General features: G+C 45.1%; 1 protein-coding gene across 1 annotated transcript in view; it reads right to left on the bottom strand.

Moving 5' to 3' along the window:
- LOC103306284 (uncharacterized) overlaps positions 1-17,873 on the bottom strand; it is a 91,168-nt gene that overhangs the window by 35,557 nt on the left and 37,738 nt on the right. The window contains exon 2 of the mRNA XM_008170780.4: positions 6,207-6,758. Coding sequence (XP_008169002.1) covers positions 6,207-6,758 — 552 coding nt within the window. The remainder of the gene's footprint in view (positions 1-6,206; positions 6,759-17,873) is intronic.

Genomic DNA, 17,873 nt, shown 5'->3' with positions numbered 1-17,873 from the left:
GTATTTCTTAATTTGGGGTATACATTTAAGTTGGGCCTCTATTCTGGTGTCTTTAAAAAGCGCCCATGAAGCTTGCAGGGATTTCACTTTAGTCACTGTACCTTTTAATTTCTGTTTAACTAACCCCCTCATTTTTGCATAGTCCCCCTTTTTGAAATTAAATGCCACAGTATTGGGCTGTTGAGATGTCCTTCCCACCACAGGGATGTTAAACATTATTATATTATGGTCACTATTTCCAAGCGGTCCTGTTATAGTTACCTCTTGGACCAGCTCCTGTGCTCCACTCAGGACTAAATCTAGAGTTGCCTCTCCCCTTGTGGGTTCCCATACCAGCTGCTCCAAGAAGCAGTCATTTAAAATATCGAGAAATTTTGTCTCTGCATTTTGTCCTGAGGTGACATGTTCCCAGTCAATATGGGGATAATTGAAATCCCCCACTATTATGGAGTTCTTAATTTTGATAGCCTCTCTAATTTCCCTTAGCATTTCATCATCACTATCACTGTCCTGGTCAGGTGGTCGATAATAGATCCCTAATATTATATTCTTATTAGAACATGGAATTACTATCCATAGAGATTCTATGGAACATGTGGATTTACTTAAGATTTTTACTTCATTTGATTCTACATTTTCTTTCACATATAGTGCCCTTCCCGCCCCGCCCCCCCCGCCCCATGACCTGTTCTGTCCTTCCGATATATTTTGTACCCCGGAATGATTGTGTCCCATTGATTGTCCTCAGTCCACCAGGTTTCTGTGATACTTATTATATCAATATCCTCCTTTATCACGAGGCACTCTAGTTCACCCATCTTATTATTTAGGCTTCTAGCATTTGTGTACAAGCACTTTAAAAACTTGTCACTGTTTATTTGTCTGCCCTTTTCTGATGTGTCTGATTCTTTATGTAAATGTTTCTCATCTGATCTGGCCCCTTTATCCTCTTCCATCCTCTTTTCCCGACTAGAACCTAGAGAATCTCTATCAATAGACTCTCTTCTAAGAGAAGTCTCTGTCCGATCCACATGCTCCTCTGCAGCAGTCGGCTTTCCCCCATCCAGGGCCGGCTCTAGGCACCAGCAAAACAAGCTGGTGCTTGGGGCGGCACATTTTTAGGGGCGGCATGGCCGGCGCCAGAATGCCGCCCCTAAAAATGTGCCCTGGCCGCCCTAGCTCACCTCCGCTGCTGCTGCCACGGCGCGCAAAACAGCTGATTCACACACCACTACTCGCCCTCCCTCCCAGGCTCTCAAACCTGGGAGGGAGGGGGAAATCCTGAGCGGCCGTTTTGCGCGCCGCTGCCCCCCCTCCGTCCCAGGCTTGAGAGTCTGGGAGGGAGGGGGAGAAGCGGCGCCCGCGCCGTGGCCACTTGGAGTCTCCCCCTCCCTCCCAGGCTCTCAAACCTGGGGGGCGGGGGAAGGGGGAGAGACTCCGAGTGGCCGCGGCGCGGGCGCCGCTTCTCCCCCTCCCTCCCTCCTAGGCTTGAGAGCCTGGGGGGAGGAGGCAGGGCTGGGGATTTGGGGAAGGGGCGGAGTTGAGGCAGGCCGGGGGTGGGGTAATTAAAGAACGGGGGGAGCAGCCAAAATTGTTTTTGCTTTGGGCAGCAAAAATCCTAGAGCCGGCCCTGCCCCCATCTCCTAGTTTAAACAGTAGCCTAACCTGTTTCCTGTGAGTTTCTTCTACCCATTGTAGACCCTAACTCAGGATCCCCTCCACCCAGGAGCTTACTCCGCTCCCTGTGGATCTTCCTATCTCCTTCCCAGGAGCCAGAGCAAACTGTAGGACTGTCTAATCTAGACAGTCCCCAGTTTCCTTGCTGGAACTTATTGATAGGAGCACCCAACTGTTTCCCTCAGAGCTAGATTTAGGGGCAGGCGATGCAGGTGACTGCCTGGGGTGCTGGATGTGGGGGGCAGTGGGCTACAAATGCAGTAAAAAAATAAGGTATTCAAAAATTTAACCAATGGAGGGGGGAGGGCGCTGAAGATGCTCCTCACCTGGGGTGCCATTTGGTCTAGGGCCTGCCATGGTCTCCCTTCCCCAGGGATCCTGACAGTTCTCTTGGGGCTCTCAATGTCACCTCTAAGCACTTGTCTCTACCGCTCCACCTCCTATGGGTTCCTGCAGCAACTACAGGACTTATCTAGAGTGAGAGCCCTCTTTCTTTCCCTCCTCCTTTCAAGCAACTCTTTATGCTGCTCTAGCAGCCTCTTTCTAGCTGAGTTGCTCCATTACTAATTAGCTAAAAGCCACCACCCCGAATACCTGATTGCTCCCAACTGTAGCCCACTGGTTTCTCATGGGCCAATTAGGTCCTAATTCTACTGAAGGGTCATTGGCCCAATGACAAGGATAAAGAGAGCAAAAAAAGAAAACTAATCTCACTTGCTGCTCTCTTTTTCATTAAGTTCCAGACTGAGGTGACTCCTTGGTATGTCAGACCAAGCCTGTCAACCAATTTTTCACTGCCCCCTCCAAACCGAACCAATTTCTGTTCACATGATCATACCAGCGCACACAAGGCCATCCTGATGATTTTGGGGTAAGTCAATGAGAATTCTTTGGAGTACGGTCCAAATATAAATGACACACTTTACATAAAGAGTGTCGGGAAGGGAAAAATCCAGCTGCAGAAGAGGACCCTAGATGCTGCTGGGCTGTGAGCATAGTTGCCAATAGTTAAAAAAAAATTACAAGGGACATTTGTCGAAGCAAATAGGGGGTCTGGTGGACAATTAGCTCCCACTGTGAAATTTTAGCAGGATCCAATGCACATACAGTGCTTTAAACATTAACTGCTACATTATTATAGCTACCTTACCACCACCTGTATAGTGGGTATTATCCCGATATTACAGATGGGGAGCTAACTAGAAAGGTTAAGTAATTTAGGCCAGTGCCGGAGTTAGTATCAGGCCTGGAATTAGAATACAGTCTGTACCTAGTCTACTGCTCTGGGTAAGCTCCCATGCTATTGAGATGCCCTTTTTTGTGGCCAGACTTCACATTGGCTGCCCAGCTGATGACTGACCTGTAGGTAGCTACTTCTGAGAGAGTGTGTGACAGTCCATCAGTGGCAGCCTGGGAGGAACTGTCCTCACCATCCTAGACTGACCTGGGACTCTCAGGGATAAGGATCCATGACCATAGTTTTCACAGACCCCAAAAGCCAGTCTGTGAAGGAAAAATGGTATAAGCTGTCATCTTTAGAAAAATATTACTGATAACCTTTCAACTCAGCTTCATTCCCAAGGCTGTCCTCTCAAGGCAGGAAACTAGAAATGTGCTTAAAGATTAAAATGGAGATTCTCCTTTATATTGTTAGGTCCCTCAAATTAGTGGAAAATATGACCATAGACTTTGTGGGCCCCAAAGGCTGACTGTACGCCAGACTGTATCCTGCACTGAGTGAGTCTGTTGTGGGTGGGGGCTGAAGTTGCAAGAAGCTTTTCTCTCCACAAGCGCCAGACACAATCTCACCAGTAAAATTAGGCTAGGCCCCATGAATCGTTAGGCTTAAAGGGCTGGGACACCTCCACATTGTCTAGCAGTGCGGTCACCGGTGGTGGAAACCAGCCCTTGCACCCTCTAGAATGGTGTCTTAGCTACATTTTCTCTGGTCCCCTGGGAGCTCCAAGAGGCATTGTGCCTACTGGAGTTCTACTGAGCTGGTGCACCTCCATACCCTCCCAACAAGGGGACATGTCTTAAAGTATACTGTTGTAATAATTGCACCTACAAATCCACCCTAATTGTGAGGTCAACTCTAAAAAAGTATCTGAAAGTTCATACAATGTCACAGTAACCTATAACAACAAAAGTTGATGGGAAAAGGTATGGTAGGGAGACAGAAAGACTGAATTAGTTCAAACAACAAGGCAGTATGATAAAAGGAACCCAGATAACATCACCACTTCTACCAGCTCCAGCTGAATCCCCTGCACCACCTGGCATGAAAGGGGATTGGATTTTAACAGCAGCAGCAGCAACATCAACTGCTCCAGCCCATGTCAACTAACATCTTCTCTTTCCCCTCAAAGAACAGTTATTGCCCTTTTTGATACCATCTCAGAGTGTGTCAAACAAGGAGGTTTTTCCTTCTAAAATGCTCTCCAGGGGAAGGGAACAAGACATGTGGTTAAAATAAGAGCCTTATTTAATATTTTACATTTCAAATGCTTTAACTGTTTGCCTTCCTTTCTTTACCTTTTATTAAAGGTTAAAAGGATTTTTAATGGGGTGTTTGCCCTGGTCCTAAGGAGGCTGTGGTCTCTGTATACCAAACCCCCAATCTTGTTTAACAGTGTTTAATGATGGGCAGTGACTGGATTATGTTAACACCTTTGGCCCATATAGTCCATCTAAGTTAATACAACACTTACTCCGTAAATGGCTGTGTGTTAATACTACTGTATGTGGGTCAAATTTTAAATATATAATATCTGTCACTGAGGATAGTGCAGTCAGGGAAAGCAAATAAAATTACTAAAAGGGGAAAGCACAAGGAGCTTTCTACAACAATTCTGAGCAAAATGAGATGCCTGAAGGATGTGTATGAAGAAAAACAAGCAAACCATCTTTTAGTTATGTATTTAGGCTCAGTGTTTAAAACGTCCCTATGTGCATCAACAAAGCGTGAAGATGATGCTAGTCTAGATCTAGACCTGCATGCCTCAGTGAATATATCCTGCCACCTTTGGAGCCCTTAGTGCACCTGTGTAACACAAAGTTTAGCCATACGTTCGGTCAGGCAATTTATTGCAGGAGAGTGTTTCTCCAAATGTTGTTCATGTACAGAGGCTGCCAGATCAGGATGAACTGTTTTCATAAGCGCTGTCAAAAAATGACATATTGTACCCTTGATCCACGTGCACAACCAACTGTTGCCAATGACAGCTGTATGCATGGATTGAGGGAACAATATGTAACCATTCAGAGTATCAAGGTTATTACAGAATTCAGTAAGTCTCAAAGATGCACACAGCTTGGTCTATCCCTCCTTCCATCAGCAGGTATCAGCGCAACAAAGGCCTGATCCACAGACTGCTAAAGTCAATGGAAAGACTCCCTTGTCTTCAAGGAGTTACGTAGGGAGTATTTTTTTAAACCAAAAAACATAGTTTAAAATAGACATTTAAAGGAAAGCTTAGTATTCTGCACAGGGTGAGTGACAACCTTCCTTTCTCACATAAAAAGATTTTGGTTACTTAAAAGAAACAAATTTCTTCTTGTGGTTCCTAAAGAGGCATTAGACTGAGACGTGGTTAACAGTCCCTGACAACAGGTCACATGTTGCAAGAGGCACGGAAATGTCAAATTTAGCATTTGTTATTCAAATAAAAATTTAAAGTTCATACATGGAAGGAAAATTCAGAACACTGTGCTGGAGAGAACAAATGAAGCTTTCCTTGAAATCCTGTCAAAGTTTGTAATGTTGGACCAAAATCTGATTTACTCTTTATATAATATATATAATTATTTCTGACATCCAGATAAATATATTATTTCCACTCAAAACACAGGCATTACTGTTTCTTTCAGAAAGTATCAGTGCCAGCTGCACTACATTCATGAAAAAGTTTCCAAGGACAAATGCATATGTGGAGGCAGTAGAGGAAAAACAATAAAACATCAGATTTCATTTCAAGCTTCTCAGGGGCTATTAAACAGAAGTGAGAACTTGTTAATAAATATTCTGAAAACTAACTTTCTAGCGTGCTGGGAGTCAAAATGAATGTGGTGGACACACTCTGGTTCTCATCAGATGGATATCCATTTCACCACAATCTGACAACAGCTAGCAGTCTTTTTTCAAGGGAATTCCAGGTCTGGGACCTGTGTAGATGGTGGTGGTAGGCCATCACTGAGATGCACTGGCAGAGCTGTATGGGAAATCTGTCACAACACCTGCTCACAAAGACCTGATGCTGGGCAATGCTGAACATCTCCTGTGTGGTCCTGGAGACCCTCAATTCCCAATGACATCATACTACTGAGAATTGAATAATAAAGACTCCAGGAATAGTGGGAAATTGAACTCAGGGCTCTGATTCACAAAACAGGTTTGTCCCTAGTTGACCAAACTTATGCATGATGGTAAAACATTCACCCCAAAACTATAAAAATAATACTAATACTTATTGTGTAAGGTGACATGGTTTCAAATCCTGTCTGGAATCACAGAATAAGAACACGCTTACCTGAATTCTGGGCTGCTAGCAGCATCTGTTTCAAACATGCATTTTCTTTCCGTAGTGTTTGATTTTCCTTTATCAATTTTTCAAGAACAGCAAATGGGTTTTCTTCCTCACTGCACTCCTCATCACCCTCCCCCATGTCTTCATCCTCTTCCAGCTGGAGCGCCTCCCATGACAGCTGAAAGCAATTGTCTTCCAAAGCAGATCTTTGTCTTAACTCTCCTGCCAGCTCTGACTTCACCGACACAGATGGCAAGCTGTAGATGGCATGGAATTGAGCAGGTGCTGTTGATACTAGACCAGCGGCCGTGGAAGGAAGGCTCTGAGTTGCACACATTTTTCTTCTTTTGCTGCTCAGGCAGACATCATCCTCAGCTGTTTTGCTGACTGGGAATGATTGGACATTGCAATCCATGTAAAGTGTTTTACTCATATTGCTGGCATTTTCTCTTTCTTCTTTCAGCAGGAGATCCAAGATATCATTCCCAGATATGCCTCTCTTTTCATCAATGAGTTTGCAAAAGATTTTTGCTTTTTCCTTACACTGAGTCAGACCTAGAGAAACAAAAGCACCATATGATTTCAAATATAGATTTTGAAAATGAAATTTCATGGATTCCAAAAACATTGCCTGCTGCAGACTTCTCTCTTTTTTTTAACGGCTTCTTCAGTGCTTATATACTGTTCCTTCTAGAAGAGAGACTTTGATTTCAGGAGACTTACATTTTAGCAAAGACAGTTTGCACAGGTGTGAAGCTCCCAAATATGAAAACTGAGAACTATGCTAAGGTCCTGCTGACATTGTAATGGAGAGAAACAACAACAACAACAAAAAACCAACATAGCTGCATGCCAGTAACATTAAATAAAAAGAGAGCTGACATATGCCCAGCTGAATGCATCTTTGCTTTGCAATTTTGAGAGACAAAACTGCTGGATTTATTGAAGCTTTGTGTAAGTGTATTGGCCTCTTGTCTTTTTTATCTTCATGCATACAAACAGGGCTCAGATGAAGGAGCTAGATGTTCTCTGAAGGTAAAAATAATCCACACCACAAACCCTCCTCATATAATTTAAGTGGTGGCAGCATCTGACAAGGAGGATTAAGACGTCATGAGTTTGCATTCTAAAGTGCTTTGATCACTCCTATGTATGAGTCTATAACCTTATAGCTTGAGACTCAGAGCTGTGACCAGCAACCATGCACACAAAATACACTATACTTGTAAATGTTGTTTATGGTCCTGGCATGCAAAGTGATTATTGCATCCAAAAGATCACCATTCATGAGTGAGCTTTCCAGTCTGGGCAAGTCTGTTATAAGGAATGGAAAACCTATGAGCTTAATTCTGATCTCATATTGTTTTTACACTGATATCAGAAGAGTAAATCCTGATTGATACCAATTACAGCAGAATCTAGCTCCCCCAACTTTCCCCTTAATGTTTTAAAAAGACTTGTGTGAAGAGCTTTGTCTAAAGCAGTGGCTCCCAAACTTTTGTACTGGTGACCCCCTTTCACAGAGCAAGCCTCAGAGTGTGACCCCCCCCCTTATAAATTAAAACACTTTTTAATATATTTAATACCATTATAAATGCTGGAGGCAAAGTGGGGTTTGGGGTGGAGGCTGACAGCTCACGACCCCCCATGTAATAACCTTGTGACCCCCTGAGGGGTCCCGACCCCCAGTTTGAGAACCCCTGGTCTAGAGCTACTAATAGTGAGGGTAGGCAGCATGCAAGCCCCTCATTCAGCTTTGCCAGTCAGTTGTGAATCTCAACACCCCACAGCCCTGGGTTGCTTTAGCACAGTTGCAAAGATTACAACCGTGCTAACACACCAAACTCATTTTGTAACCTATTGTAAAACAAGATTAGAACAAAAGTGGTCATCAGAGGTTAGCGGCATAAACCTATTATGTCAACTAGCTATCCCCTGTACATTCAATTTTACTCAGAAAGGAGGAGTGAGCAGAACTGTAGTGACCATATGTCCAGAGCTAAAACAGGAGGCCAGTTTTCATCAGGCAGATTTCAGAACTGACACTAAACCAGTGAATGAGAGAAAACTAGAAAAATAGCATGTCTTTGCCTGCCCTGGCCCCGCGCTGCTCCCAGAAGTAGCCAGCATGTCCAGTAGTGGCTCTTGGGGGTGGGGTGGGGCAGGCGGCTCCGTCGCATGCTGCCCTCGCCTGTGGGTACTATCCCTCAAGCTCGCATTGGCCGCGGTTCCCAGTCAATAGGAGCTGCGAGGGGCAGTGCCTGCAGGCGAGGGCAGTGCACAGAGCCCTCTGCCCCCCACAGGGGCTGCAGGGACGTGGTGCTGGCCACTTCTGCAGAGGCGGATTTACCATGAAACAAACAGTGACAGGGGAGCCCCCAAAATGCAGGATAAATCTCATCTGACAACCTGCCCTCGAGTCCCAGCCGGCAGCACAGCAGGGCTCAGGCAGGCAGACTGCCTGCATGCCGTGGCCGGTGGCCCCACGCCACTCCCAGAAGCAGCTGGCTGCTGGCACGTCTCTGCATGCCCCTGGCTGGGGGGAGGTGGCTCTGCACACTGCCCCCACTCCAGGCAACACACAGAGACCCGTTGCCCCCCCTCCTCCCAACGGGGGGTGCAAAGACGTGCCAGCAGCAGCACAGAAGGGCTAAGGCGACTCCCTGCCCACGCTGCTTCCCTCCCTCCCTCCATGCTGCGCCGCTCCCGGAAGTGGCTAGCATGTCTCTGCAGACCTGGGGGGGGGGAGGTGGTATCTCCGCGCATTACCCTCACCCTGAGCGCCGATTCCGCAGCTCCCATTGCCTGGGAACTGTGGCCAGTGGGAGCTGTGGTGGCAGCGCCTGCGGGCAGTGGCGTGCAGAGACCGCCTGCCCCTCCCCCACCTAGGAGCCGCTGCCAGAGATGTGTGTGCCGGTTGCTTTGGGAGCTGCACCACCAAAGGTAAATGCTGCCCCCTGACTCCTCCTGCACCCCAACCCCTTGTCCCATCCCAGAGCCCACACACAAACCTCCTCCCAGAGCCTGCACCCCTCACCCCCCACACCCCAATTCTCTGCCCCAGCCAGAGCCTGCACCCAAACTCCATCTCAGAGCCCAACCCCTACACCCACTCCTGCACCCCAACCTCACTTTATTTTAATTTACTTCTTATTACTTATAATATAGGAGGAGGATGAAGAAAAAAAGAATGAAAAATGGGGGGGGAAGATAAGAGAGAATGTTCTTCTTAGCTCGGTCTCGAGCGGGTGGCTCCAAAAATGAAGTTGCGCACAGGGCTCCACTAACTCTAAATCCTCCACTGCCCTTCCAGGAGTGGTGCAGGGTCAGGGCAGGCAGGGAGCCTGCCTTAGCCCCGCTGCGCCATGGGGCTGGCAATCCTGCAGGCCGGATTGAAAGCCCTGATGGGCCAGATCCAGCCTGCGGGCCGTAGTTTGCCCTCCCCTGTCCAAGGTGAATCTTTTGGAAAGTGTTGAGGAGTTTCACTTCAAACTTGCCAACGACTTCGTCCTAAATGAGACGCATACTTTTTTTTTTTGTTATTTTTATTAAAGATAGTTTTAAAACTAACGTGTTCACAGACATTTGAAAATTGCATATAGTGCATGTGCTATATACTTTGAACTTTGTGTATGAGAAATTGTATTTCAGTCTTGATGATTTATGTCCTGTTAAATAAAACAAAGAACAAACTGATATTAAGTTTCCAAAGGAGGGAGAGAGAGAGAGAGAGTGTGATTCATTTTGCAGCACTTTGCACCTGAACTGAAACACAAAATGTTCATGGCTTGGAACCATACAGACTCCTATCTATTTAAAGGGGACTTTCTAGGGTTACCATATTTAACAAATAAAAAAAAGAGGACCCTCCACGGGGCCCTGGCCCCGCCCATTTCTCACCCCAGTTCTGCCCCAACTCCGCCCCTTCCCCACCCCAACCCTGCCCTAACTCCGCCCCCTCCCACTCCCAGCCACGCAAAAAGGGCTGCCCGAGTGCTACCGGCTTCACGGTTTGCCGGGCAGCCTCCAGACCCTGCGCCCCCGGCCGGCGCTTCTGCAGCGCAGCTGGAGCCCGGGAGGGGAAGCGCCCAGCCGGGGGCGCAGGCTCTGGAGGCTGCCTGGCAAACCATGAAGCCGGTAGTGCTTGGGCTTCGGGTAGCCCCTATGCCTCCGGACCCTGTGCCCCCGGCCGGGCACTTCCCCTCCCGGGCTTCGGCGGTGCAGGGTCCGTCGGCATGGGGTCTGCCCCAAGCCCGTAGCGCTCGGCTCTTAAACAGAGCTGAAGAGTCAGGGGAGGAGCAGAGCCGCCACGGCCGGAGGCTCTGCTCCTCCCCTGACTCTTTGTCTCTGTTTAAGAGCCGAGCTGCCCAAGCGCTACCAGCTTCGGGCAGCCCCCATGCCTCCGGACCCTGCGCCGCCGGAGCCCGGGAGGGGAAGTGCCCGGCCGGCGGCTGGGGTCCGGAGGCAAGGGGACTGCCTGAAGCCCATAGCACTCGGGCAGCTTGGCTCTTAAACAGAGCCAAAGAGTCAGGGGAGGAGCAGAGCAGCCGCGGGAGGGGAAGTGCCCGGCCGGCATTTTCCCAGACATGTTCGGCTTTTTGGCAATTCCCCCCGGACGGGGGTTTGATTGCCGAAAAGCCGGACATGTCCAGGAAAAACTGGACGTATGGTAACCCTAGGACTTTCAGGAAAACACAGTAACATCTTACAGTTATATCACCTGTCTATCAAGCAGCAGTAGATATTGAGGCCTTGAAAATCAGTTTCCCACTGGAGGAGAAAGCAGCAGCATGGAGTCAGGATATGTTCTTAGTGTAATTTGTTTATTTACACTACATACCAGTCCTTGAACTGAAATCAACCACCACCCAGGCAAATCTGTCTTTCAGAAATCTCAACCCAACCACCGAAGTCAAGCTCCTAGAAACTACGCTACACCAAGACTTAACTCTGTAGAGATTAAGGCAGAGAGCAAACTCTTGTTTGCAACAGCTCACCTCAAGGAATCAATATAAAACTAACAATACATCATTTCTTCAAAGGCTGTGTAGTGCTTGAATGCTAAGAAAAATAATGGGTAAGACTATGTGTAACAATGCTACCCAATGTCTCCTGCCATAAGTTACATAACTAGGTACAACACATGACTGTTTAGCACAAACAGCAGTACAGTGCTCCTAGTATATGCATGAACCAGTAGGTATAAAGTGAAGTGCTATACAATGAAATCAACACAGCTTTCATTTATTGTAATGCTTTATTATATAGATGTGTGTGGAGTGCCAATATTACATACACACCCGTACATACACACAGCATCTGTCTATGACAATGAATTTCAATCTCACGCTAAAATCTGTGCAGTGCATTTTTTTAAATATACAATTTTTTAAATAAGCTCTTCAGCCATGTATACATTTCTCAGGATCAGGCTTCCTTAAGGACCAGAGACAGAACCCTCAAAATCAGTGATCGCTGTTATAGATTAACAAAAGAGGACATGTGTTATTCCTAACTGAAGCTCATACAGAGAGTTCCAGAACAAAGCTCTACTCAGCAGGGGTGGAGAACTCCAGGTCCCACCGGACTCCCTGCCCATGCTACTACTCCTTCATTAATTATGTAACCTGAAATCTTTGACTGATCTGCCTTGCAATAAATTACCCTTTAGCTCCTCCTAGTGGATCATTATAAAGTGCAGAACACTTCAGACACATATTACATCCTTCTCAATTGGACCTATATTAGAGTTGCCAATTTTGGTTGGACTTATTCCTGGAGGTTTCATCACATGACAATCTTTAAGTAAAGATTAATCTTTAATTCCTGGAGACTCCAGGACAATCCTGAAGGCTTGGCAACCCTAATCTATTGTTTGTTTATATTACCATAGCATATTTATTACCATATTACCATACCATAGCATCTCAAAGCCCTAGCGATGGCCCAGAACCCCATTGTACTGGGCTCTGCACAAACAGAACAAAAAGATGGTACATGCCCGAAGCAGCTTAGAGCTCTCTGTGCACTGAGCTCCTGCACATTTGTGCTGAAAAAAACCTCTATGTGACTTCCAGCTCCCTTCCCCACCCCAGGCTATAAGCCCTCCAGACTCACGCCTCTGTCCAATTCACACCAAGATCCTTCATCCACATGCCCCACATAGTTGCACCAGCACAGTCTGGAGTCAGCAGCTGGTCAGTTTATGAACATGTCTTCATCATTATCTGTATTACCATAGCACTTAAGAGCCCTAGGCAGGGGCCAGGACCCTAGAGTGCTAGGTGCTGTACATCTGTAGAATGGGTACAAATACAGCCCAGTAATGGGGAGGGGGAGGAAACAAGCATGGGGACAGAGAGGAACCCTGCAATTCTATATCCTGCCACAAGGTGAAGAGTTTCTCCACCATAAACTTAGGCTAGGGGTTTTCTTCATCTCAGACAGAAAAAAAAAGAGCAAAATAGCAAGTAAAGGGAGATGTGCTTCAGTTCAGGAAAAAAACAGCCCTTAACTTACAGAGTCTCATGTCAGCTGTAGATCAAGATGGCAGTACTTCCAGAAATCATGAACTGCCTCCCGTGCCCAAGCCATGATATTTTTAAATAAATAAATGTGAGATTCTTTTTATTTGCCCTCTCATTTCCAAGCTGCTATATTGAGTTCAGGTCACATTTTCAAGCTTTTCTCTGCAACCACGAGGTCTAGAAACTCAGGGTATGTCTACACTGCGAAGCTGTTGACAAAACTTTTGCCTTTCACAGGTACTTAAAAAAGCCCCCCTGCGAAAGACAAAAGTTTTGCCTACGCAAGTGGCAGTGTGAACCCGGCTTTGTCAGCAGGAGCGCTCTCCTGCTGACAAAGCTAACACCACTCGCAGGGCTGGAAGTATTTTATCGGCAAAAGTGCCGACAAAGTACCGACAAAGAGCATTTACACATGCTCACTTTTAGCGACAAGGCTGCGTCGACACAGCCTTGTCACTAAAAGCTAAGTGGTGTAGACAAGCCCTCATGTTTAAAAAGTGAAAGCTGTAATTCTCACCTAATGAGTTGTTGGATGGAGCTAGGGGTTCAAGCCAAACACCAGATATCACCAGAGCTGTGTGGAGAAAGGCAATTCCATTTTGTGGAGAATTTTAATAGTCTGAAAATTGGTGGTGCTGAGGTGGTGCTCTGCCCCGTTTCTCTCCCAGGTATGGTCCCAGCACTTGCCCAGAGACCTCAGTGGTCTCACCTCTCTATCATTACCCAGCCTTCAGCCCACTCTGGCCCTGCAGCTTCAGCTCTCTGGTTCAAAGAGCCAACAGGCATCTCCCTCTGCTGCTCTTAGCCTTCAGCCCTCTCTGGCCTGGGGAAGTTTATAGGTGACCTCCACCACCACCCTGACTGCCTTCTGCTTTTAAACTGCAACTGTTCATCTAGGGAGCTCTCAGCGCTCTATCCCTCAAGGGCATCTCCATTCCTGAAGCTCTCAGCCCAGCTCTGCTCTTCTTCTGAGTGTTCTCTTTCTGGACTCTGGTTCCTGAACTCTCTCTTGCCTTTGGGCTGTCTCTCATTTATAACCCCAAGGGACAGCCCTGCCCTTCTTGTTTCTCCAAACTAGGGCACACCTTGACTGCAACAGGAGATCTGGGCCCGATTCCATGGGGGCCAGCTACTCTGGTGCCCAGACATCCTGATAAAAATCAGGATTGTCCCGATATTAGAGGGTTTGTCCTGCGTCCCGATCAAAGTACTGTTGGGACGTAATTTGTTCCGATTTTTCACAGGGCTGAAGGAGTCCCAGCCTGAGCTGCGTGGGACTGAAGTAGCTCCAGCCTGAGCCCTGTTGCGTGGGGCTGAAGGAGGCTTGGGTTTCAAGGAGCTGAAGGAGCCACGCCGGGCTGAAGCATCATCGACAAAGTATAAGACTGCTAACGACGAAACCTGAGAGCTGTGTGATCTTCAATACAAGATAGCCTATGTGCACATTCTATTTTTATTTTTTTTAATTTTTATATGCAATTACCCTTCCCGCCTCCTGAAAAAAAGGTGTCCTGATTTTTTCACCCTTGCTGTCTGGTCTCCCTACCACCTACCCTGTTACACTGCTCTGTTGGCAACCCTATATTTTCTTGTTCCTCCTTGAAGCCAGAAGGCAGGGAGAGGGAGAGGATACTGTGCTCTCAGAACCCATCCTCCAGCTCTTTTGTGCCTCCTCTTTATATTCCTGCTCTAGGTTTATTAATCCCATTGAATTCAATAGGCTACTTACAGTGTGCAAAATAACCTTCAATATAAGTCTTTACAGGATCAGGGCCTTGGATTGCCAGGCACCATGTTATATTACACACAGACATCCCTTCTACAGTGAAATACTCCTGACTGCAACTAAGAAATAGGCCAATCCAGCATTTTTATGGAGTATATTTCATAATGTTCTACAATAGGAAAGCAATACCATATTCTTAAAAAAAAAAAAAAAGCAAGCAAGAAATGCTTTGACTTTAAATGTCTAAGAGAATCAATGAGCTACAGCTTCTGAAGACAACAATTCAACAAACATGGGGCAAAATAACCTGAACTCCGGCATCAGCAAAACAGAGATTAAATGCTGGAAAAGACAAAAGGCTTGTGTTGGCAGTTCAGAGTGAGTGACTTGGACACCAGTCAAAGCTTAACTCAGCCAAATGCAAAGGAGCATTACTAAGATACTATCAAACCTGGGAGAGAACAGCAATTTTTTTAAAAATGAGTTTTTCAGAAATGAGAGAGACGGGATTCCTTCAGGAGGCAGGTGATAGATGATCAAACTTTTCAGTACAAGTGAGGTTAATAGGGAAGTTATAATAGCAGTATCTCTTGCAGCTTGACTGCCACAGGAAAAACGCATGAAATAATGAACTTTGTCTGAAACAAGAAGCAGAGCAAAAGCTGCAATGCACTGGGTTGACAGTAATGAAACATTTTACAAATTGTTCGAACTGCATCTGTGATTCTAAAGCAAGTTCATGTTCAAAATAATCACCCAGATTCTTTTTTCCCCTTCAGAGCTTAAATAAATGGCAGACATTCATATCAATTCACTCAATGATGCTCCATTTAATAGTTGATTACTCCTTCAGGAACAGTGCTTCTGGCTTGAACATATTCTTTGTGAGGCCAGGCTTACATAACTACAAAAGAAGACTCTTCTTGATCAAAGATGTCACAGATGAAAATAAAGTTGTGTGCATCAGCATAAAGTGAGAAGAACCATCAAGTGAAAGGAGACAGCCCAGAAAAGAAATAGTACAAAACAGAAAGAGTCCCATTCAATTATAACACATGAAGGCAGATAACTAAATATTGACAAATTCTATACGTGCTTGTATACAGCTGCTAGAAGTCTAAATACTAACATGGGTGAACTTGAGTGCCTGGAATTAAATGAAGATATTGATATAATAGGCAACACAAAAACCATGGTGGAATGATAATCAACGGAACATGATAAAACCTGGTTACAAAATATGTAGGAATGACAGCATAGGTCATGCTGGTGGGGGTGAGGCACTATATATAAAAGAAAGCATAGAGTCAAATATAGTACAAATCTTAAATGAATCAAAACTATACCATAGAATCTATAGATAGAAATTCCATGCTTGAATAATAAAAAGAATATAGCAGCAAGAATATACTACCAACCACCTGACCACGATGGTGATAGTGACTGTGAAAAGCTCCAGGAGATTAGAGAGACTACAAAACCAGAAAACTCAGTAATAATGGTGGATTTCAACCATCCCCATATTGACTGGGTATGGGTCACCTCAAGATGGAATGCAGAAACAAAATTTCTAGACACCATGAATGACTGCTTCTTGGAGCAGCTAGTCCTGGAACCCACAAGGGGAGAGCCAATTCTTGATTTAGTCCTAAATGGAGCACAGGATCTGGTCCAACCACTTGGTAATAGCAACCATAACGTGATTGAATTTAACATCCTTGTAGAGGGGAAATACCAAAAGATATCACAGTAATTACACAAAAATAAAGCTAGTTAAATAGAAATTAAAGGAACAGTCACAAGGGTAAAATGCCTGTAAACTGCCTGGAGACTATTTAAAAACACCATAAGGTATGTATATCCCAAATTAAAAAAAAAATAGGATAAAAAAGTGCCACTGTGGCTAAACAGCAAAGTAAAAGAGGAGGTTAGAGGACAAAAAGCATTCTTTATAAATTGAAAGTCAAATCCTAGTAGGAAAATAGAAAGGAGCATAAACTTTGGCAAGTCAAGTGTAAAAGTATAATTAGGCAGACCAAAAAAGAATTTGAAGAGCAACTAGCCAAAGACCCAATAACTAACAGCAAAAAAAAAAAAATTAAATACAACAGAAGCAAGAAGCCTGCCAAACAATCAGTGGAGCCATTGGATGATCAAGGAGCTAAAGGAGCATTCAAGGAAGAGAAGGCTGTTGTGGAGAAGCTAAATGAATTCTTGACATTTGTCTTTACTGCACAGGATGTGAGGGAGATTCTCACACCTAGCCATTTCTTTGTAGATGACAAACTTGAGTAACTGTCTCAGATTGAGATATCAATAGAGGAGGTTTTGAAAAGAATTGATAATTTAAACAGAAATAAGTCACCAGGGCCAGATGGTATTCACCCAAGAGTTCTGAAGAAACTCAAATATGACATTGCAGAACTACTACCTGTGGTATGTAACCTATCATTTAAATCAGCCTCTGTATCAGATGACTTGAGGATAGATAATGCAAAGCTGATTTTTAAATAAGGCTCCAGAAGTGCTCCTGGCAATTACAAGCCAGTATGCCTAACTTCAGTAACAGGCAAAGTGATTTAAACTATAATAAAGAACAAAATGATCAGACACATAGATGAACACCATATGTTGGAGAAGAGTCAACACGGCTTTTGTAAAGGGAAATCATGCCTCAACAATCTATTAGAATTCTTTGTCAACCAGCATGTGGGCAAGGGTGATTCAGTTGATATAGTGTTCTTGGACTTTCAGAATACCTTTGACAGGGTCCCACACCCACCAAAGGTTCTGAAGCAAAGTAAGCAGTCATGGGATAAGAGGGAAGGTCTTCTCATGGATGAGTAACTAGTTAAAAGACAGGAAACAAAGGGTAGCAGTAAAAGGTCAGTTTTCACAATAGAAAGAGGTAAATAATGAGGTCCCCCAAGGACTTGTGCTGTTCACCATATTCATAAATGATCTGGAAAAAGGGGTGAACAGTGAGGTGGCAAAATTTGCCGACAATACAAAATTACTCAAGATAGTTAAGTCCAAAGCTGTGAAGAGTTACACAGGGATCTCACAAAACTGAGTGACTTGGCAACAAAATGGCAGTTGAAATTCAATGTTGATAAGTGCAAAGTAATGCATATTGGAAAAATAATTCCAACTATATACAGTACAGACCTGTTTACGTGTGAATCCGCTTAAATCACGGTAGCGCCATGCCTCCCAGTGCTACCTATTTAACATGCGAGACTTGTTAACATGCGGTACAGGAACTTGCTATGTAGCACTACAGGTTTGCTCACTAACTCACTGACATAGAAATCGACAGGAAGTGCAAAGTGGAAACGTGTTGTACGTCTTTACCGATATTGGTAAAGACGTATCACGCATGCTTAGTCATTCTCACGCTAGAGAGATATATAATAT

Source organism: Chrysemys picta, chromosome 2 (genome assembly GCF_011386835.1).
Source record: "Chrysemys picta bellii isolate R12L10 chromosome 2, ASM1138683v2, whole genome shotgun sequence".
NCBI classification, from domain to species: Eukaryota; Metazoa; Chordata; order Testudines; family Emydidae; genus Chrysemys; species Chrysemys picta.
Note: the sequence above shows the minus strand (reverse complement) of the source record. Positions and strands in the feature narration are given on the sequence as shown.